The sequence below is a fragment of the Tigriopus californicus genome, chromosome 9 (genome assembly GCF_007210705.1).
Source record: "Tigriopus californicus strain San Diego chromosome 9, Tcal_SD_v2.1, whole genome shotgun sequence".
In the NCBI taxonomy this organism is placed as follows: domain Eukaryota; kingdom Metazoa; phylum Arthropoda; class Copepoda; order Harpacticoida; family Harpacticidae; genus Tigriopus; species Tigriopus californicus.
Window position 1 is genome coordinate 15163975 of NC_081448.1, and position 23758 is coordinate 15187732.

At 40.2% G+C, this 23758-nt stretch overlaps 2 protein-coding genes across 4 annotated transcripts; one reads left to right on the forward strand and one right to left on the reverse strand.

Moving 5' to 3' along the window:
- Positions 1-10220: 10220 nt before the first annotated feature.
- LOC131887392 (protein Asterix-like) lies at positions 10221-23486 on the reverse strand. 2 transcript variants are annotated; one of them, XM_059235987.1, is made up of 3 exons: positions 23321-23486; positions 10841-11059; positions 10221-10373 (listed from the first exon to the last, which is right to left on the reverse strand). In XM_059235987.1, exons 1-3 carry the CDS (start codon positions 23362-23364, stop codon positions 10301-10303), a joined length of 336 nt encoding a protein of 111 aa, XP_059091970.1. In that variant the 5' UTR covers positions 23365-23486; the 3' UTR covers positions 10221-10300. The 2 variants fall into 2 exon arrangements, with proteins under 2 accessions (XP_059091970.1, XP_059091969.1); XM_059235986.1 differs by lacking the exons at positions 10221-10373; positions 10841-11059 and adding an exon at positions 22478-23099 and having other exon boundaries at positions 23321-23480.
- LOC131887388 (uncharacterized) lies at positions 20724-22411 on the forward strand. 2 transcript variants are annotated; one of them, XM_059235982.1, is made up of 3 exons: positions 20724-20874; positions 21230-22005; positions 22080-22411. In XM_059235982.1, the coding sequence occupies exons 2-3, from the start codon at positions 21233-21235 to the stop codon at positions 22252-22254; spliced, it is 948 nt and encodes a 315-aa protein (XP_059091965.1). In that variant the 5' UTR covers positions 20724-20874; positions 21230-21232; the 3' UTR covers positions 22255-22411. The 2 variants fall into 2 exon arrangements, with proteins under 2 accessions (XP_059091965.1, XP_059091963.1); XM_059235980.1 differs by lacking the exon at positions 20724-20874 and having other exon boundaries at positions 20957-22005.
- Positions 23487-23758: the final 272 nt, after the last annotated feature.

A 23758-nucleotide genomic window follows, 5' to 3' on the forward strand; every position in this document is an offset into this window, starting at 1 on the left:
TTATTATTATTATTATTATTATTATTATTATTTCTCAAAAAAAGAAACTGGTCAAATATGAAATCCAAGAGCTCTCTCAACAGAATGTGTCCCTCAGGAACTGTTACGAACTTGTCTCTATTCAATGCAAGAAATTATCGATTCACTTTCGTTGATGTTATCTCCCAGATCGCCAAATTTCCCTTCAAGATCTCATGATGAGGCAACTGATGTCGTCAAAATGTGCTACGAGTAAAAGCCCCGAAAAACATCACATCATGTGTTCACTGACTACATCATGTTAACCTATATTTGGTTCTTTTCACGTTGCTGTCACCTAATCACAGCAACACAACAGAGCAAGTTTCATTTTGATACATCATTCATTATCTAGCCTTACATGCACATTGCCAATGGTTGATATTGTTTACTAATAGCTCCCTATGATACAATACCTCTTCCATTTAGTGCTCACTTTGATAGAATCCTTCAATCTTTTCAAATACTAATTCTCCCTCTTCCAATACACAATAAATGGCTTAAAGTATTACAAGCATAATCTGTTAAGCCCAGCACTCCAACACTTGTTCTCATGTAGGTAAATTATGCTTTAAGGCCAGTTCAAGAGTATCAGTTGGTTCAATTCAGTCGATTCTTTATCTATAGTCATGTCTTGGACAATGGCCATAATGGTATTTTTCCTCAAACGAACCCTGATTATGAAATGACTTGTTCAGGTTGGCTGGCCAATTCTACGATTTCTACGACACTGCATTGGTTTTAATGAGTTGCGAATCATTTGACTTTTGCATTGGTGTATTGTGTGACTTGTTTTCCATTGTGTTGGGGGACAAATACTAGAAATTGAAATGGATATTAACGAGTGGAGTTCTCTCCAAATTTGGGGCGCCAAATTAGCCGCAATTGAGATGCCGCAACATTTCTGGTTTCAAAAGCGGCGGACGAGTTCAATAGACAAGAGATTGACCCGTTACTTGAGCCGTAAATTTTGACCTCCCGTGTTTTCTTTCGTATCTTTTGTATTTGACCGGAAACACCAGATCTTTAGACAATGAACCTCCTAGGCCAGGCCACGTTTTGGTCAAAATCCCCCCACCTAAAATGCTACTTTCTGCGTGATCTAGGGTTGAAAGGGGCTTCAAGGGGGCATTCATTTACTCGAATCAGCAAATCAAGAGTTTTGAGGTTTTTAGCTTTTCATGTCAAAACGGAAAGATCTATGAGGTTCACAAGATCTTGTTAAAAATGTCAGGACTCTGAAAAAACAGCAAACAAAATTTTGTGTCTTTCGCGTTATCATTTTTTTTCGACTTCCAAGTCATTTGGCTTTAGGAACATTCTGCTTGCGTTATCCGCCTTATTGGGAAAACTGCCATTTCCTCGCAATTTGGCCTACCAAGTGTTTAAGGTGCAGTGTAAAGGGTTAGCAACAAAATAAAACCATTCATCAAAGTCTCCATGTCTTGAACCTTTGCGTTAAAAACACGCTTAATTCTCACATTTGAATTTATGAAACCTCATCGAAAAATATAAAACATGCGTAAACGGCATTGATTTGTAGAATGTTCCAAGTTACTTCATTTATGCTTGAAAGTGTCATCACAAAATACCTTACAAATCAGTATTATGAAATTTTATTGTTGGTGGTGTTGTTTTAATCTTGGAGGGACAGAAGAGGGCCTACTTGACTTAAGTTTGGACGATTTGTGCCTGATGAATGTCAAAAAACGATCCAAAAGTAAGACCTAACAAATCACAGGAGGCTCTCTCACCTTCTCACTCATCTTGACATGGAATTAAGCTTATAACTAGGGGTCAGAAAAGATTTTTTTAGAGGTTGAATTAACCTTTCAACTTGCTTGGCCATTTTGGGTCAAAACAAAGTTTTTTACGAATTCAAAACATAAAATAACCTAAAACCGTGGATTTTTGAGGAAATTGAAGGGGTTTTGTCACGTTTAGGTGAAATTTGGGAGAATTTGCTTGACCTTGAACCCAAGCTTTCATTTATAGGATTAACAGAACCGGAACTGTTGAACAGTCAGTAAGGCTACACGGCAAATGATTTAATGATTAGGTAACCCTTCGATTGTCTTCACAAAAGCAATGATCAGAAATGCAAGTAAGCCCAGTCTTGAGGTCAGAACCAAAACCAAGAGTCTGTCGAAGACCGGCAAGAGGCCGAGGGAAGTGGGTGAGCCTTTGGGTGCCAATCATTGAACCATTGGTGAGTGGACGAGTACGGCGAAATCCTTTACAACAGACCAAACCAAGGGCAAATATTTTAGATTACAGGAGTCAGTCCTCAGTTGGCCAAAAGTCAGAGGGTTAGCAATCTCCTTCACACTAAAATTGGGTAGTTTGTGGTATGGTATTGGGTTTTTCAATGGAAATTTTAAATGATAATTTGATGCTCAACATGATCAAGCAATTCTTTGCGAGCAGGAGAAAGATTTTCTCCAGGAACACAAGAGCGACCCTGAATTTCTTTCCACCTTGTACATCACTTTCCATATGACTGTTTTTACACACTACTTTTTCCTAAAAACTGAAGGATAAAAACGTTTACTTTGCAAACAAATTAGAAACTTTTTTTACCGTTTGATAACGGCTCTTAACGTCTTTGGAAATTATTTTGGCTGATTTTCATAAATTAAAAAACCTGTTTTTCGACCTTTACTTATAACGGAGTAATATTGATGGGCACGACATTTTCAAACCTTGCGCTTTTTCTTATGATCTTTAACAAATTTTGGGCACTTTTTACAACCAGCCATCAAGAGGCACAGACAATCATTGAAACGAAAAAAAGGCAAAGTCGGACTCATGACAAACGACAAAGGTTTGAAACACAAATCAATCCTACCTGACGGGGTTCACGGTCTAAAACACACAGTAAAGATTCATTAATATTATTTTCAATTACTAACATGGGAAACCCGTTTCTCAAGAAGTCTGTTAAACTTCAGATATCTTTTGAACCTTCGAAAAGGCATACGGGATTTGAACTCACGACATCTGAGGTTTTTAGACCGCTCGGGTACGCTAGCTCCTTGAATGTAGGTGCTTTCTAAAGCTGTTCAACTGTTTAAGAAAAAGTTGCAAAATATTTCAATTTCATGCTTAAACCTGTCACAAAAAAGAGGAGAGAGGTTTGTGCCGTAACGGTATTGGGCTATTTTGGATACAATTTTCATAGTTTATAATTTCGTATTTTTGCAATAAACTTTTTAAAACCTTAGAAACGTTTCTTGTCTAACATTGCTCTTTGTATCTTGGTTTTTTAGTACCTCTTCTTTATTAAAAGGTACCCCAGTGACCTCCCACAATTTTTGCTGACATCATTAGACAGCTACTAATTCAATCATAGAAGAAGAAACATTAGTTAAAAAAGAAGTTAAAAACGAGGTTTTTTTTTACTGCAGCCGAATCGGCTACCAGTGGACAATGCAACTCCAGCCGATTGCAAACAGCGCCTCTACAATCAGAAACCATGCCCTATCAGCCGTTCAGTTGTCATGTCCATTGGCTCTGAAAAGAGTCCTCCTGGCTAGCTCGCATCGCGCTCTCTAGGTTTTACTTCCTCTATGCTTCAATGTCCAAAATCCATTAATAACGACTATATTCCACAAAGCCGACGTTCATAATGGTCATAACTTATGAAATTTCATTTTGCCGATTTCTGCTGAGGAAGGTCTATTTGAGAAGTAATACTTAAGTATTGCTTTATTTTTCAATTGAACAAAAATTGTTACAAATTTGAACAATGAAGTGGGTCAAACGAGCTTTTAATACTTGATAGGGAATGCCCAGCTTCTATCAAAACACAATTCTAAAGCGAGCTGCAAAGTAATTCACAGGGCTTCTCTGACGACGACTTCAAATCAAGTGACCTTGAAGCAAGAGAGAATAATGTACTGTAAGGAACGAGAGATTCTAATGGTATTGGGTTTGTCGCAAAGGTCCACCTTTGGGTTTTAGGTAATCGATAATCTAGTAAGAACGAACACAATGAGGTTGTAGTTTTGTTTCACTGTCGTTTGTTATCAAGCTTTTCCATCTTCAATTCAAGGCATTTTTTCCCAACCCTATAACTGAACAGCATTCTACTTCGAAGCTTAGTACTCTTTCGTGTCTTCATTTCAATGGGAAAAGTCAGGAACAAACACGTCTTAGGCAAGTCATTTCTACGAACAATATTAGGGCAGGAGCTTCAGTGATGTTGCCTTAATAATTAGGAAATCAATTACATCAGATTTTGGAAGCATCTTACTTGTGAAACTCTCTTAATATACAAAACTAGAAAGGCGTATTTTAGTCAAAGCATTTGATTTAATATCAGGAAGAAGGAGAGTCGATAAATGAAACTGAAACGTTAAAAGAAAGGCAAACAAATGATTACATCCTAATCTCATAATTGACAATCGGCCGATCGAAATTCGTGTGGCTCTTGATAGAAAACAAGTAAAGAACAACAATGAGGTGGATTCAGTTGAATGAAAGCAAGCACAAGAGGATCATTTTCACTTGAAAATCGAGCACAAATGTAAATGGCACGCGTTTTAATCATGTCAGTAGATTTTGAAGCTATTCTTTCATTCATTCAAGTGCTTCTTTTTGCTCAAGTATTCCAATTTCATAATTTCTGTCCACTCATACGGAACGGAGGAAATACACATTCAGTACATCATTGAAATGATTCCCTCTGGTCAATCAGTTAGTGTTTTGTCCCTCCTCATATAGCCAAATATAATCTCGGTGTCGATATTGAGTGACCCTGATACCTTAACTCATAACTCCTTAATCCTATTAAAGCTATGTATCTCCTAAACAAATCGACTGTTGTTTTGCGTTTTGTCCCAAATTTTAGTCTCAATTTGAGACTAAACAGAGCAAATATGAGACAAAACTTGACAAGAACATAGCCAGGCCTCAGCTGACTCGACATTAAGTTTAATGATCAAAGCAGCAATGTAAAAGCAGGTTTCAAATTATTTATTTTCAATTTTTGCCATTCTTCACCCTTCTTAGTGCACCATCTAGTGGTGAAATTTCAAAAAAACGATATTCGATCATAGAAGAAGGAAAAGAGTAAGAGTGGAGTTTGTTGTGGTTTTTTACTGCAGCTGAATCGGTTACCAGCGCACAATGCAACTCCAGCCGATTGCAAACAGCGCCTCTACAATCAGAAACTATACTTATCAGCCATTCAGCTGTCACCCATTCGTTGTGAAAAGAGTCCGCGCCTAGCTAGCTCTCATTGCACTCTTTAGGTTTTGCTTCCTCTTTGATTAGACCATGGTAGTGAAAGCGGGAATATGAAAGAAACGCTCAAATGTGACAATGATTTTTTAAGACTGAACATATTACTGTTGTGATATCTTCACCCATGTATTGGAAAACGATCAAGCATGCTACATTTTTTTACTCGAGTCGGCCCAAACATTGAGAAGTTCGGCCATTAATTTCAAATAGAACTGACGGACACGGCTACCAGTTTGGCATCGATTATCAATTAATTCCTTCGTTATTCCATTTGTTGCTCTCTAATATTCATGGGAATGACAACGGATTTGACCCTTCATCATGCCCGACTTGCAGAGAATCAAACCCAATTAAAGACCAATTTCAAACGAAGATTTCGTGCAATTCTGGCAAGGTTAGCTGGATCTCCCGTTTATGACGCCCTGCCAGATCAAATATCTTTTTAACATTATGATTGTAGCCGAATGACAATCTTTCACTGAACAAGTATAGCGGACTATTTTGCCTGTACATACTAAACAAAAGGAAAATAAAACATAATCCATTCTTTGGAATCGATACAAAATGGGGTAGGGAATATCTAAAATGTAAACGATGTGAATTGCCTGTTATGACTATCAATTTCAGGTTGGGAGGAGAAACAAGTCACTGAACGATCTCCTCCACCACTTCGCTTTGTGTTAATAGTGGATCATGGAGAGCATAGACCTCGAATGTCCCTAGAGTAACCATCACTACAGACTTACATGTAGGTAGGCATTAACAGTATAAACTTTATGTAGGCTTTGGCGAGGTCAAATATGAACGTGTGGCACGTCGTTAGTCTCGCCTTAACTTTCGTCACTATTTCACTCTATCAAGGTTGGCCAAGCATTGTTCCAGGCTTTGACGGCATTGTCTATGGAGCATTGATGTATAAATAGAAGCTCCCTCGAACAAATATGATGCATTTGGTAAGATCAGGCGGTTTTTTGCTTCGATACTCATCAATTCACGTTGTAGTCATGAAATTGGTTGTTTACTCGTTTGTCAAATGTCAAGTTTCATCCGAAGCATTTGTTTTAGTCTCATTCTGATTGCAGTAAGTCGGCCAAAATTGGTTTCCATTGTCTTTACTTGACAACGTTGGTTTCTACTAACACTTTAGAGCACACATTTGTCCCTCATGTATATTTGAGTATACTTCATCAAGAATGCATTTGACTAGATGGCTCCTATTTGTTTCCACCTTATGCAGAAGACCTATTGGCAAGCCAGTTGCAGTGTCGTCATTTTCAATCAGCATCAAGTGAAGAGCATCCAAACGGTTCAAAACTGATTTGTGAAGAATTGAGTAAAAAACAGAGTTGCCAATGGCGTTGAAAAAATATCTATATGAAAGTCAAACTGATTGTTAAAGCACTCATATAAACATGCATACAGGGCTGGAAATTCAAATGGCCACCCTGTGTCAGAATCGATTGTTCCTCCGGTAAACGTTATTCTCCACCGATTAGCTGGCGGTGCTACTTTTTTAAACTTAACCTAAACTTATCAAACCTAACCTAACCTTACCTAGCCTAACCCAACCTAACCTAACCTTACCTAGCCTAACCGAACCTAACCTAACACGATATTAATAGCCCTTAAAGTCTCTATATAAACCTTTCCAACACTTAATCACAAATTTAAAAATGAGCACCGCCAACTAATCGGTGGAGAATAACGTTTATCTTGTTCCTCCTCCGTAGAACCTAACGCTACGAATTTGCTTGTAATGGTTGGGTGACATCTTAATTTCTTGGCAAAGTCCAGAGCTTATTTGCCCTTATGAACTACTTTGTCTGGGGCTAAGTTGAATCTAATATCAACTTGCATTCATCACGGAGATCTAAGTCAAAAAACATAGCATTTGTTTTATTAATCAACATGCACCCATCATTTAGTTCTAGAGTACAGTCAGTCATTGATGTAAACGGGATTTACATAAAAAAGAATAGACTTAGATATGTCAGTGATACTTTCGCTGGGAAACATTCAGACCTTAAACTAGCGCACAGGCGGTTGGCCAACCTGATACAAACATGAACACTACTTAAAGGCGCTGATATGTCTGGCTTCGCTGAACAAGCAAGGCTCAACCCTCGAACTCAAGCACCCCAAACATAAAATAATGTAGAAGGAAAAAGGCGCTCATACAACTCTCATCAATCCGTTTTATGAACAGTGCCAGATGAGGCCTTGCTAAGTAATGGATTACATTTCGGGTTTCCTTTCAGAATTTAGAAACATAGATTAACACCATAAATGTTGACATTACCTCGGCAACGTCTAGCTGCTGGTCTTGATGGTTTCGATAGGAAGATCCTGAAAAAGTGAGTAGTAATAAGATGAGGTACTCCTACCAGAAGGAGCTATCAATGGGGGACATCATAGCTAGTATACTGACTTTTCAGTTCAGTATCAGCAAAGACGGTTTGACATGCTCCTTTACAGCACAAGACTCCTATTCCGTCGTTCTGACTTTGTTCACAACTTTTGGCTTTTGTGCATGAACAATAAACGGAATAAATTCGACGCCTTTGGATTCTCAACTCGTACACAATAGAGGTATAGCTATTTATTCAATGGTAGTTGCTTTCTTTCCATGAAGTTTATAAAAATGAGGCTTAAAAGAAAAGTTGAAATAGTCAAGATATCTTAGTTAAGTTCCCCTTTTCATGCTGCCGAGTTTAAAGAGAACATTAAAAGGCAAACATGTTTAAGGCGTTGACAATGTCGACATATAAACTTTGTGCAAAGAGAATTCCCCTCGACAAGTGATGGTGTAAACAAACAGCTGACGTCTTTCTATAGACCAAGGACGACGTCATCACTGGACAGAAACGGTAGGGTGGGGGGAAACGTAACTTTTATCCAGATGAACAAAATGCATTTTCCTTCACACAAGTTGGACTTTAGTTAGCTCAAAAAGCGTTCGCCAATTTTGATCTTAATCGAACATCTGCGTCAAAAGCAATGAGGTCCTGAAACTTAGTACAACGTGGGCAGAAAATGACTTGCTTAGCACCTCATTGGTAAGATCTTACCAAGGCGGTGCTAGCTCATTCAATTTGCGCCCTCCCTGTTCCGAGTTTTAAATGCTCATAACGTTTGACACAGACGTTCAATTGAGATCAAAACTGACCATTGCTTCCTGAGGCTATAATTGAGTCAACTCATGTAAGAGCAATGTATTTGATTTATAGGAATTGGAATTACTTATTTCCCCCCACCCCTATTGATGTCCAGTGCATGTGCACGCCTAGTTCCTGGCTGCTGGAGGGTATATGATGCTTACAACGAAATTCATTTGACCTGAGAAGTTGTTGAAGGTACCACTAACCATATACCCTCCAGAGCCAGGGACTAGGGGTGAGTGATGAAGTCGTCCTTGTACAGACTAAAGTTAAAGACAACATACCAAGCCAAGCTACATTGGAAATGCATTTAATTTTGCTATTTATTTTAATTTACCAGCTTCTTGAACCAATCAGGATTCTGATATTGAGCCAAGATGAAAGTACATTGACCAAACTACACTAATTATGACATTTTGCTTAGGTTTGCAACACTACTTACACCAAATCACTCAATTATTGAAAAGTCAATTGGCTGATGGTGCTGATGGTGCAAGTTGGCTGTGATGTTTGTCGAAGTTTTTCCTCCATCAAGGCCTAAAATTAAAATCAGGGTGCCACCTGTATTTTTTTCGATATCCTTCACTTCACTTGCCTAATGTCAGCCATTGAATTTGCACTTTTCTTTTATGATAACAGTTTTTTTCGGGCTTTTCTTTTCATTTGTTGTTGTACTAATGTACAATATCTTAAAAGGATTGGTATAATAGAAATGAATGAATTATCCAGTAGTGCTAAATCGCCCCTTTTCAGTCACCATTTTTACAAACTTGGATGCAATTAGATAGATTGGTTTTGAATGTATCACCACTGCGTGTATCACCCAGTAACAGTTTTCACAAATATCTTTGACAAGAAAATATTGCGATTGCAGTGGTCCACATTAATATCGGGTCAGAACATGTTTTAAATCTAATGTTTTTTTTATTTTCTGTCATTGGTTATTGTTTATAACCGCTCGGAAACACACGAGTATTGGCTCTGGAAATTTATCGGTTTACCTTCTTATTGGGTATTGTTGCATTGGTTGCGACCGATTAGTCGTGGGGATTGATTTTGGTCTATTCATAAGCACTTTTAAATCAATCAAATCATGAATGGTTGTTGGTGAACCCGATTGCCTAAAAATGGATAAAACATCTAGCTATTGGTGGTGCGTGGTAGAATACTTTCAATGAAAAGGCTGCAATGGTTGATGTGTCAGGACAATCCAGAGCTAAGCAGTTTGGTGGGCTACTCAGTCGTCAGGGGCCTGCTTGGCACGACCGGTTACCTGTCGGACAAAGTTTTCTTTTAATTTGGACACATTAAGAAAATGCTTGTTGCATTGGTGAGATTTTTGTCTTTCTTTCACAAAAGTTTTATCACTTGAAAATGAATATGGTTTCCATTAGATTTGACTTTTTAATTTGATTTTAACATCACATGCTTGGAAATGCTAATATAAAGCATAATTCTGGTTTACTGCATTCGAAATTTTCCAGAAAAAAAGTTTAGTCATCTTTGTAAAAATCTTAAAACAAAAAGCTATAATTTCAAGCGAATAAACTTAATCATTATCGTCAATTTGACATATATTTTCTTATTATTTCCAAACCAAAAAAATCCATCACCAAAGCAACGTTATTTTTTGAGGTCTAATTTTGAACATTATCTCATCTCCTTCAGTTCGAAAACTTGACCTTTTGTGTGATTCTGTCCCGTCACATTTCCCAATGCACATTGTTTATTCATTGATCCACAAAGGTTCCCGAGCTCTATCTAGCACCACAGCCAATAATGTACGGCTTTCTCTCAAACTCTTTAGCAACTTGGTTTATTGCAAGCTTCCATGCGTGTAACAATCATAGCAAATACGTCTCTGGGAATTGACATCTTTATCCCATTCCTGGGAGTGTCATTGGCGCGGGATTCTGCAGATAGGACATCACCACCGCCGAGATGGAAAGCCTGGAACATTGGTAATGAAATATAGATGATGCACACTTGGCTTGTTAACTAACGTTGAATACACAAATCCATACTAAAGTCCAAGTCAGACCTCAAGGAAAGAAGCCTGCCTGGAGGAATGGTTGGATATTTGTGCTATTCGTTTTCTGTCAGTACTTTGCCTCCTGTGCGCGTAAACCTGATGAGTAATACATCCTAAATTTGCTGTCTCTCAGACTAGGTCAGTTCTCGGCGGATGTGCTCACAGGCACAAAAACCGATGGACAGACAGACAGATAAACCAGCCAAGGGGCTGGCGGGATGGATGGATGGGCTCGACTGGAATGGATAAAACGAACCGAGCAACAAATCGCACCAGGTTGCACCATTTGGCGATCCATTCTTACCCGCCGCTCGGCTGGACATTCGAAACATACGAACAGACCGAGACCATCCCAAATATTGAGCCAGATTTTTACAGTACTCACATAAAGCTGCTCATAATTTGCTTAGTATCATCCGTAAGTTTGGTATTGGCGAAGCTGATGCACGAGCAATACAGGGCGATCCAGGCGCACCATTTCAGCCGCATCATGAGGGCACACATCGAGAAGATCATGCCCAACACGTTCATGTAATCCGGAGTGAGGTCCTCGCCAGGCTGGGCGGACCCATTCTGACTTTGAACCGAGAGGGGATTCGTAAATCTGTGGACAAGAAATTTACATAAATACACTGGGTATTAGACTTATCTACACTGTCTGGGAATAAAGATTGAGAATGAGACAACAGCAACAACAACAACAGCGACAAAACGAGAGCATAAATCGAGGTTGAGAGGAACAAGGAGTTTAAACTTGCGAGAGGGAATAGGAAGAGATGCACTCCGCAAATTTAAATATTTGTTCCTTATCAAGAAATGTTCCGAGACATTCTTAAACTCTGGATATTTGGCAATGTGAACCTTCGTTATTAGAGTTTCGGCATTGAAAAATGGAGTACAAATTGAAGACCAAGCCATGAATTTTGAAGAAAAACGTTCCCGATATCTTTGGCCAAAGAATTGTTACTGCCCAGGGTTCAAGACTTTAGTATGGGATCAAATCGCAATCTTCAAATAAGTATGAATTTGCTTCCAGATGGATACTTCGATCTTTGGACCCCTATTGATCATACGATTTCGAGTGAACTGAAGCCTGGCTATGATCTACAGCTCTTGTGCGCACCTTAATCCTCTATACAGGAGTCGAAAATGAAGAAAAACGATAAAGTTTTGGGTCAAAAATTGGGACCTTTTTTCACAATTCAGCAGCCCTTGCTCACATTTTTCAAAATAAAAAACATGAACTAGAAAATAAGAAGTCTTTCAGCTCATTCTCGTATTGATTTGTTCCAAGCCAAGCTCATTCTATTGATTTGTTTTACAAAAGTATATGCTTTTATTGCAAATGTATCCTCAAAAATGCTTTTCTGCCATCGTGGCATATTTTTTTCGAAATAAGTTTGATCTTTCATGCGGATTTACAACAAGAAAACATAACGTGTTCCAAGAATTTATCTCAAGCTCTATTCTTGATGGACAAGCACTTCATTTGAAAATCACATCTAATTTCTTTCCGTATCTTCCAAACTCCTTGCTGTAAAGGTGTTAAAACAAACTAAACATAAAATGCATATAAGCCATAATTATTACATTTATTCTCTTTCTCCGCCACTACAAAATCTGTCGAAATTAAGGTTAGGCTAAATAATTTTTTCAACAATTTACAGACTACTATGAGACGAGGTAAACAAATTGTTGCAAAAATGTGTTTATTAAATTAATTATATTGATGATAATTTTCAAGACAATGCCAATTATAATTTCGAGACTTGGCAATGCAATTTAAGTTAAAATATTGACGAAGTAAAATGTTAAACATTGATGAAAAAGGAACCAACACTAACTCAGAAAATAGATGTTCAACACTTGGCTCTCAAAAATAAATCCGATCTCCACTTTTAATTCAAATTACTCAACAGTAACGCCAAGAATGTTTTCATTCTAATCTTTTATATCGTCAGCATCAAAGTTCGATTAGTTTTAGTTTCATTTTTTTTATCTATTTTTCAAAGAAACAACGGAGGTTTTTAAAGAAAAAAATATGCAGTCATCCGTAGAGAAAAAGATTATTTCAAAGTTCGGCAAACTAAAATAGACGAGACAAAACGCACAAGGCCTGGATTTAATAGGATTTTTGGAACTTGGAACTCACGCTAACTATTTGTTTAATTGTACTGCCAACGGCGGTGTTACACTTTTGCATAGTCTTGATTGGTTTTGATGAGCCAAACAATGATCCATGTGGACGCAATCAGTGCTTGAGAGACATTAGTATGACGTTCGACGATTCAAGCCAAATTGAGAGCACTCGGTTCTTTGGTATGTCAATGTTAAGAAAGAGATGCCAGTCCCAAATAGGTACGGGCCCTTTTCAATACGGATACCTTGGTACACTGCAACCCGCTTATACCGTCGCTCTCGGGACCGACCCAAATTGACGATACATCCGGATTTTCTCTATTAGGTGCATAACGACGTCAAACACGCATATTAATCTTAAAATACGAGTGTTGAAACGATACATAACTCAAAAGAAGCTGTAATTCTTGAAACTTTATTTTGATTTCCGAGTAGACTATCAAGGATACATTGCCTCAATGTCTTCCGTTTGAGTGAGCCTGTTCTAACCAATAACATTGCAGCGTCAATTTTTTGGGATGTAAGAAGTTCCTGGGCTGTCTTTAACGGCATCTTTGGAAGATCATCTTAGGCTTTTTAAATAGCTTCCCTTTTTTGACTGAAATATAGTTTTTGTTTGGGAGGCATACTGAAACTCTAGACAAAGTTGAATTCGGCTTGATTGGAGGCCAAATGAGCTGGCAGGTTGATCAGTTTTAATTCGTGTTGGTTTTTTTTTTGTTTTCAAGATCGAATTGACAAGACCAGCTTATCTTTTTCAAAAATTCAAGTGATAAGCTAATTCAGCTGTGGTGTGCATTCAGAAATAAAAGTTTTTTACACCAAAAGGGCATAAAGTTTGCCTCAAAATGACGATATATCCGGAGTGAGGCGACGCTATAAGAGTAGTCAATTCATATAAAAACGGTGAGAGTGAATCGGGACTGTGAGAAAACGACGATATAATCGACGTTATTGACGTTATAAGCGGAGACGATATTAGCAGGTTCCACTGTATGGCCAAAGGCAGCAAGGCCACTTGGAATGGGCCCATATACAGGGTGGAAAGAAATTAAGGGCCGCTCTTTGTCGCTTCTGAAAATCCAACCCCCTAACTCAAAGAATGACTTGATCAGATTGAATCTCCAGTTTTTAATAAAAGGGATTATTGAAAAACCTAACACCATACCACGAATGATCCGAATTCACTCCAAAGGAGATTGGTAACCTTCTGATGTTTGCCCACCTAAAGATTGAGTCCTGAAAATCCAGATTTCGGCCATTAGCCTGGTCTGTTCTAAAAGGATTTATAGCATTTGCATGAGGATCTCCACTCTCAAATCGTTTGAGGATGATCACTGAAAGGCTCACCAAACGTTCCCTTGTCTTTACCGGCCTTCAGGATGCCCTTAACCTTGGTTCTGACCTTCAGACTGCGCTCACTTGAATTTTCAGACATTGTTTTGACGGCACTTTATCAGAGGGCTACCCATCGCCTCCAGGATATCGATAGACCATTTGTAATATGTCACTAGGTACTTAACAGTTTCTCTTAAGGAATGCTTGTGGTTCAATGTCAAAAAAAATCTTTGAGCATGGAGAAATGTTGTGAAAAACAGCCATGGAGGCCCTTAATTTCTTTACACCCTGTATTATAGTTAGTTTTGTTTTATCAAAGATAGCGAGGTGATGATGTTTCAGAAAATGCATGTAGTGCCATCTAACTCGTCATGATGGGTTCGGTGTGCCATATCAACCGTAATACCATCTATTGACCATTCAAGTAAATGATCCATATCATTTGCATATGACTTGTTTTGACCAAACCTCTTACAGCAATCCGTTCCCTTATTTTGGCTTGCTCTTTGGAGCAACATTTGGAATTAGACTGAGGTGACTATGTAATAAGGAAATGGTGACGACTTTCCTTGTTTTATTGTCTTTCATTGATTCCTCATTCAACGTGGGGCCAAAATTGAGTTTCTTTTTCTAAGATCACCATTAGCACGTTTTTGCCATACCAGATCGCTCGAAAATTCAAGCAATTAAGCAAGATGTTTAATTCGGCACATATGGCCAACTGAACTAATAAAGTCGTTTTTTCGTGCTCGTTTACGAGCGCTGTGTTAGTTTCGATCGCTATGTTCATTGATTCATTGTTACGTCGTCATTCAGAAACCAGAAAAAGAGGTTAACAGAGTTGAATGCTTCAGTGCATTGAACTTTGCGAACCAAGTCAACGAGGCTGAGCATTGGAACTCGAATTTAGATAGCGTACTACGAAATATGTTTTCAAGTTCAAACCCCATTCAAACATGTTGTTTTGGGTGAATTTGACCACTGGCAATAAAAAAAAAACAATCATTCACCAAAAAGGAAAAAAAGCTTTGCAATCTGGTAGAGGTCTGTGATCAAATCTACTCTTGGGTTGCTAAGAGTAATATGGCCTTGAATGGAATGAAATTCCGTTCAATGACATTTGGGTCAACGCCATTAAACATTCCGCTAGAAGATAATGGAGCTAAAACTTTTGAGCAGGTTTTGTCCATGAAGGATTCAGGTGTAGTCCTCCAAAATTAATGGAAAGTTCGATGAGCATATCCAGTTAAAAGTTGGCAAAGCTTTTCAATCATGTGGTTGGATATATCGCACGTTTAAGTCCAGAGATAGTGTCACGATGCTAACTCTGTACAAGTCGATTTTTCAGCCGCATCTTGAATATGCAGCGCCCATTTGGGCTCCAATGAGTTCAGCAGGTTTGCAAAAGGTCGAACAAGTCCAAAGATGTTTCACTAGAAACATCACAGGATTGAGAGAGCTCTCATATTGGGCGAGGCTAAAAAAGTTGGGACAGTACAGTGTTCAGAGAGGGTACGAAAGGTATCTAAAACTGTACGTTTTCAAAAGCATCCATGAGCTTTGTCCCAACCCAGGATTTAGGGTCAATTCTAGTGACCATAGAGGCTTAGAGTGCGTTTTGAGAGCACCTTCAAGTCCTCGAGAATCCAGGCTAGTTCGAACAATGAAGTCCACTTCTCTTCTTTCTTGGGCTCCTTCACTGTTTAATTTGCTTCCCTCTCTAATATTCGTAGGGAATACGTAGGCCTTGTTGATGCGGTTGCATCCTTTAAATCAGACTTGGACAATTTTTTCGATCAAAGTACCTGATCAACCCTCCATTCAAGGACTAGTCAACTTCAATTTCGGTGGATCAGATATTTTGTAAAGTTAAGAAAATCATCATGTTTCTGCTGTGAACTGCTGGGGATCCATTCCCAGCAGCGGTAAGGAAGTCCGCAAAAAAGTTATTTGCCTTGATCAAGAGGCGTTACACCTTAAGACTTATTTTTTTTTGTGCACATGGGCGCCCCTTTTTTACTCCCAAGCTCTTTTGGCGAGACACACACTGAAGTCAGACTTACATTTCTATTCACACCAATTTATGCAACAAGAATGATTCTTGTTAAAGAGACAGATTACTGTCTATGTAGACTCAAATATTGCCTGTATAGTTGATACCTAATGATGTTGGTAAAGCACCAAAAATGGAGATACTTTTCTGTGACTGACAACACTCTTTTGAGGGATTGTGCAAATTCTTCTATAACAGAGGAAGCAGTTGTGGATCTAAGTTTCAATTTGCATTCTTATTGAGGTCTGAATTTCCAAAAAAAAAAAATCTTGTGATGTCATGACTAAATTCAATCAAAAATACCTTCTTGTGGCAACATCTAATAATCCAAGCTCGTTCCAGATGGGCATTATTAGCAGGAGCAATGAACATTAAAGGAGCTATTAGGGAACTAACTGGCATTTGAAATTCCTAAGTTCATGAGGACGCAAGTTAAGAAGGCGATTGGCAAAAGCCAAGAGGACCAAAACCAGCCGGGTAAGGCCAACAACGCCGCAAAAAAGACTGCACATAATTTTGTGATGAAGGACCTAGGTTGGAAGTCTCTGATTGTTAGGAAAGGCCATCCGTAAGTGCCTCATGATCAACCTGGGATCTGGTGGGTGGATTCTGGATTTGGTGCCTCCACTTGACAAACCTGAAGTCGCGAGATCGCCGCAACTGAGCGTCAATGGAAGCAGAGACCTGTGCTTCCGTTGTCGGTAGTGTGAAGGCCATGAAGGCCGAGAAGGACATTGTCTACGAATAAGGCCATGAAGTGGCATGGTGTTTAGAGAGCATGTGCCAGCTTCAATCACTGGGTTAGTGTTATACCTTAGATGATTCAATATAAATATTATCATCATTATACTTACGAGCTTATTCTCCATTCTCACCGATTTACTTTGGACCCACTTCAAAACACGAGGGTTTTTTTATCCCGCGGTCTAGCTTACTACTCCTTAGAATAAAATCCGCAACAACTCAAGATGAAAACGTGTTACTCTTATTTAACTTTCTATTCATAGAATTAGAGGGAAGGGGTGGATCAGGTTAGCCCTTGAATGCAAGGCTAATCATGATATTTTTTTTATCAGAAGATTATCCAAGTCTGACTTATGAGATGCTTTTGAATCAAGGTCTACCTATTCCCAATAAATTTTAAAGGGAAGTAAAGTGAACAATGAAGGAGCCATAACAAAGAAAAAGAAGGCCTTCATGGTTTCAATTTTGTGAATGATGTTCTTGCCATACCGTAGTTTTGGATGCAAAGCATAACGAGAGCCACATTGCGGTTTTTTTCTATTTAAGGAGATATTGTACCACAACCAAATCAAAATGTAAAACATGCTCTCAAGGTATTTCAACAAGTTTTGTGAGTTCATGAAATCTTTTGGGAAATTTGACATTTCTTATTGAACACTAAATCTGACTATACATTGATTGTGTGGCACAGTTTTTACAGCCTTATATTTCTAGCCTCATAGAAATTAGGTATAAAAGGATTACGAGTATCTGCGAAGCAATGAATGTTGCTAGTTTAAGTAAATGGTTGCTGTTGACTAAATAGATTGGAACATGTTCTCTGATGGTAATTTTAGGTTCTAGTGTTAACATACGTTTTTGAGCTAAACGCTCGGTTTGGTAATGCTATTATCACTTCCAAACAAATACAGATGTGATTGGAAAATGGTAACTAACTTGATCTAGTCTGAAGCTCCTAGGTTCGTTTCATGTCACGAATACCAATTACTTATGAACATAGAGCACCGATTACTTTAATGAAATTCAATCTCGGCAATCAAGTTCTGTCAGGCAACCAGACACAGACGTACTTGCATTCAGCAACAAAACGTTTTTCATCCAGGAAGTTTTCAATGCAAGCAGGATTGGAGTGTCCTTGCACTCCGTTTTATCAACGGCACCGAAAAAAGCATAAGTTCCACCATACGCCAACTTGGTTGGGAACCATTGTCAACTTCGTCGTCGTCATCATCATCATCTGCTTCCTTCAACCATTACATGATACAACTCAAGTAAATTAGCTGAACAAGGGTCGATTATCCGCCTTTGTGTGCAATGAAATAAAGGACTTCCTTTTCCATGAAAGAACAATCTTAATGGTCATTGGTGGAGAAATGGCGGAGGAAGCATAGACGAAGGATTACCTCACTCAAGTCCAATCATTCAGCAGGATCTGTCTTGAGCTCTTGAACTTGAAACACAAGTTGGCCAACGTGCCTTGCCAAGGGCTTAAGACTAGGATGTCAAACAATGCGTTTTGTTGAATGTTAAAACTCAGCCAGAAGTAAATAATTTCTTTCATTCACAATCATACGTTTAGACACGTCCATCTGTTTGCTACTTTCGGGATCGGTAAAGCAATGGTGGCCATTTATAATCATTCTCACTCTGCCAGCTTCTTAAACTCTACTTGAATTGAGATGTAAATGAAGTACTCGTCCGTGCTTGGCTTATTCCTTTTGTATGAAATCCATATAATGTTTGTTGAAAATACAATCTTGCAGAGGGAAAATATCTTCCACTCTAAACATTGCAGGTCTATGATAAAACCATCATAAGGATTGGAAAATAGACGTTTTCAACCACTCAAATCAGCCCAGATTATTTTTTTCTCTTGGTTTGATTCAAGTTTATAGTCCTCAGGTCCTGCTACTGAAATGTTGGTTTTCTGGATTATGCTATATAATTGACAGAGTTCTTAGATGCCACTTTGCTTCACCGACTTCAAAGCTTGACTTGACCCATCTCAAGTGGATTGAAATGACAAAGTGGAGGTTCAAACAAAAGTAAAACATCTGGTCCATAAAATGTCATGTAGGTACTAGCCCACCTACATTTTACACAATTTTTTTTACTATCAGTAGACCCATCTATGATTTTTTAAAAATATTTGTGCATTGTCACCATCATCAGTGTCCGGGCAGCTTATACTATATAGTACATCTCATTATGAAGTTGGCCATAAAAGGCAGAAAAAGAGAACAAGTATTTGGCCGCCCCCCATGGCCTGCAATTCCACATTTTGTACACTCACACATGTCATTTCACCAACAGACTGGCACTCTGAGATCAGATCCAAGCTCTACTGGATTCCCAATAGCCCTGGACTCAGGCCCTTTGGATTTGGATTATTGTCTAATCCGTAGTTGAGGCAAAAGCCTGTACTATTCACTACCCCAAAGTACGACTCTGGGATCATGGCTTCTGTGGACCGGACACGGGCCTCAATGACTAGGGCCTACATCTGTTGCACCAGTGGGTCCCTCCGCCGTCGTCTGAGCCAAGTTTCCAAAGCCAAGTTGAACAAAAGTACCAATATTTATCAGTGTCTATTTCCACCCAAATGTAGGAGCTCTAAGTTCCCCATGTACCTCGTTATAGGCTTTACAAAAACGCTTTTACAACAAAACTTTTGCAGCTTCCTGCAAAATGTCATTACACATTACATGACTTGAGTCTATTTTGTACCATAATCACATTTTCAATTCATTTTCTCTTTGGAGGGTTCATAAAGATTCGTAGGACTCAAGTCAGTCTTTGCTTCAGCGACCAAAAGACTAGCTTACGTTCATGACATAATCGTAAGAAATGCCTTGAAAGATAAAACATAAAAAAGGAGGTAAAGGCACTTTTCCTTTACTCCCGCAAAGTCCGCCAAATAGCCCAAGTCCCAATGGTACTGATATTGATAAAAGACCTTTCGTTTTCTCACTTCATCACTGGTTAATGTGAATTTGACTACAGCAAACGGGTCAATACATAGACTCTGTCATAAGAAATTGACGATGAAACGTGCCCAGACATCCAAATAATCGATGAAAAAGACGCATTCTCATAGACATAACCTACTGACTTCAAATCCAACCATCGGTTTGGCAAATAGAACGTTTGAAACCATTCAAAATAGTTTAACCATCGATTTGGGAGCCAACGTTACTGAACAATAATTCTAGTGGAATTGTAGATCCAATCAAATTTTTCGTGGTCCGTCATCAGAACGTGATCACACTACCTTCTTCATATCTATCGACTTTGGATAGATAGATAGAGCAGCATGAAGCAATGGCTTCACGTGAAATTGACGTCCTTGAAGGTACCTAAATTAGATCTTATTGCGAGAAATTTAGTCCTGATTTCTAAATTGGCCTCCTGCTGCCGGGTCTTGCGCACATCTACCACCAGAGATGTGGCGATGGTTGTACATAGTGGTTGAAGTGGTAGTCGCAGTTGTGGTGGTGAGGATTTAACCTTGTGCCTAAACTTTATGACTACTGTATTTGACGCAAAAAAGACGGGATGGGTTTGGCTAGCTCTATCTTGGGCCTCCCCTTTGCCCAATAGCCTGCACAGCCCATGTCCTTACTTTTCATTCATGCCATAGCGGAAATCTTCGAGAGACTTTGGGCTTACATAACAGATCGAATACAATCGCGAGGTTATCGAGTAGACATCAAACCGAACTTGAACTCTTTACATGCCATCTATATTTCCTTGGTGCCCTCTATTTAACTTCCACCCGAAATGGAAGTGCCAGAGTAGTGCCACTCTTCCGTACGCACCACACTCGATCCATGTATGTAGGATGTACGCATGCGTCAGAGGGAACCCTCCCTCCTTCCCTCCCTCTCTCCCTTCCTCCTGGTCTCCATGGCGATGATCATTGTTGCGGTGGTGGAAGAGGACTAAGTGGATGGATGCCTTGGTGCAAGTTTGATCTAGTCGGGAACCATCGGCTTTGATGGCTTTGCGAGCGGTGAAAGTTGGTTTTTCTCAGTTGTCAAGGGGAGCTCGAACCGTTCACACTCTAAAACCTCATCAGGAAAATTACGGCCATTTGAAGGGCACTTGGACAAACTTGATAACCCCGACCACATTCACCACCTCAGGCAAGTACTCGAACATCGAGCTAGTTTTGCATTTTGGCATGAAAGCTACCCACAAATTGCCAAGGTCAGGGACGGATCAGGAAAAATAAACCGATATCGATGCATCAGGACAGCTACCACTATCCTCTCTTTTGTAAGGAGAGTATTGCTCAATATTTTGACGGGCTCGCCCATAGCCTCCTCGTCACTCGTCAGGTCTCGGTGGCTGGCATAGTACACCAGTACACTTCACCCCAAACCGGATCTGGGGATGAGATTGGGCAAGAAAGCGCTTAAAAAGCGGACGAGGACGATCTCTGATGATATACTCAATAAAATAGACTCAGTGGTTGAGGTTGCTTCATTATCTTTCCAGATCATGAGGGTGTTCACGTTATCACTGGTTATGTTGTGCCTGACGGCACAAATGACTCAGGGTCAGCAAGGCGGAGGGATATTGGCTGGCCTACGAAATTTCTTCAGACCTCGTCGTCAGCAACCTCAATTTAGACCTCCACAAAATTTCAACCCACCCCAAGGGCAGGATCAAGGCCAAAGATTTGTTCCTCAACAACAGAACTTCCAAGCCCAACAAACCTTTCAACCGCAACAAAATTTCCAACCCCAACAGGGCTTCCAGTCTCAGTCTCAGCAGACTTTCCAACCCCAACAAACCTTCAATCCCGGCCCTCAAGCTTTTTCCTCGAACAACCAACAATCTTGGTCAGCCTTGTTTCCCAACAATCGGTTCGTGTGCTCCAAGGACCCGGCTGATTCTAACATTCCGAGCACAGGATGTCGTCCTCCAGGCGAGAATCCCAATGACCGAGAGTCGCCCCGTTGTCCTAATGCCTCTCCTAACCAGATCCATAGCTTCGACGGAAAACGGGTCATTTACACCTGGGAGATTGCCGGCAATTGTGAGAAGTTCACGGCGATTCAAGCCGACAATTACTGCAAAGCCCAAGGTGGACGTGCCGCGTCTTTGGATACTCCCGAGCGGGCCAAGTTCTTCATGGATAAACTTTTGGGTCGTCGATACATGTGGACCGGAGGTCGTATCGTTCATCAATGTAAGACCGTCTTCTGGCCTTCTGGCAAAACCACCCAATGGACCAACACTGGAGTCGCACCTTGGTCTTACACCGGAGGGTAAGTCAATGCTCGAAACACGATTTTCCGAACTTGATTCTACTACCTTGAAATGACAAAACCTTTCGTTCTAGGTGGGAAATTGCACCCAATTGCACCCGTGGCCAACCAGATAATCGCAATGCTCTCCGAGATCAATCCGACCCCGAAGTATGCTTGGGCGTTCTCAACAATTTCTATGTGGACGGGATTGTGTGGCACGATGTGGCTTGCCATCACAAGAAGCCCACCATTTGCGAACTCCCTTAAGGCGCTCCTGGCATAGAGGTCAACTCGTGCATGGTTGATTATTTATTTAAGAGAGCCCACAGCTCCGAAACCTCCACTACCACAACTATTAATTCTCATTTTGAAATTTTCCTTCGATTGATTCGATATCCAATACAAAACGATGATTCTTCTTTCACTTTGCCTGTTCAAGCTTCATTTCCAGCTAGCCTTAAGTACATACACAATAACGAAGACGACTTCATACATACACATAATTGCATACTTATTTCACGACTGGTTTGACAAAGATTGAGATCGATCAGCAGAGACCTGGCTAAGGGTCACGATGACTTGGACGACTTGTGGGTGGTTGGGGTCACCACTTTAAATTCAAGATCATTGGTCTGAAGTGCCTTTAGCTTGGCCTCCATGGCCCTAATTTTGGCTTGTTTCTCGCCCAGGCTCAAGGAAGCCGACGAAGAAGCCGTACAAGATGGGCCGGGTCGTGGTCGCTTGAGGTCTTTAAGGGCGGGATCGGCATTGGAAGTGGCGGGTTTGACGCGCAGATGGCGTGACAAGACCTTCAAGCTGTCCAGTTGGCGAATGGCCTTGACAGCCGAGATGGCTTGTTCAAAGGTGACGAAAGCGAAGCCTCGGGGCACCCTCTGCCCCTGGGCATTGAGCGAATAGACAAAATCAAAATGTTCTATGGCCCCAAAGGGCTCGACCAGCTTGAGAAGCTGATACTCGGTCGCTTTCACATCGATATTTCCGATCCAAATCTTCCGGCTCGACGAGCTCATGGCGGGGATTGGCACCCCGAAGCCCAATCAAACGGAGGGCGTGGCACAAGCCATGAGAGCAGCTTTGAGATGAAATTTCACCTGCAATGCGGAAAAGAGCCATTAGCGGCCACGCCCTCGGTTCCCAGCCAACTCCGCCGCAACTTGCATCCACCCATTCTCTATACTTTACTCATGCTTGGGATCATACTGGGAATCCATTCACTACGGATTCATCCACGGAAATGGAAGAGAAATCTCTGCCGTCAAACCTCTTAGGACGAGGGGTATGGACGAATAAGAAGCAACGAATCAATGCTTACCGCACGATCTTTTCGGGTCGCCGAGGATCGTTGGAGTTATTCATGATGAGGCTCGGGCGGGTTGGAGAGTATGGGAACCACAATCTTGCTCAATCTTCTTCTGACGAGTCTTCTAAAAGAGGATTTTCTCGAGTCTTGCTCCTTTTGCTAGCTGACCGAGGGGGGGGGGAGGAGAGCAGAGGAGAGCAGTGTTTCCATATGGGTGGAGGGGAAAAGCGCCAAACCGCGACGAAGAGCGCACGATAAAGCGCAAGATGGACAAAAATGACGATCAGGCCTTTAGTCGATCGTTCCCCATTCATTATGCAACATTATTTCTCGTTAAAAAGAAGAATGGCCTTACTCGATACATTCAGTCAGTTTTCCTAGAAATTGAATGGCCAAACAGCTAGGCAAATGTACCACATATTTTTTTGGCTTAATCAAATCTTGGCAAAG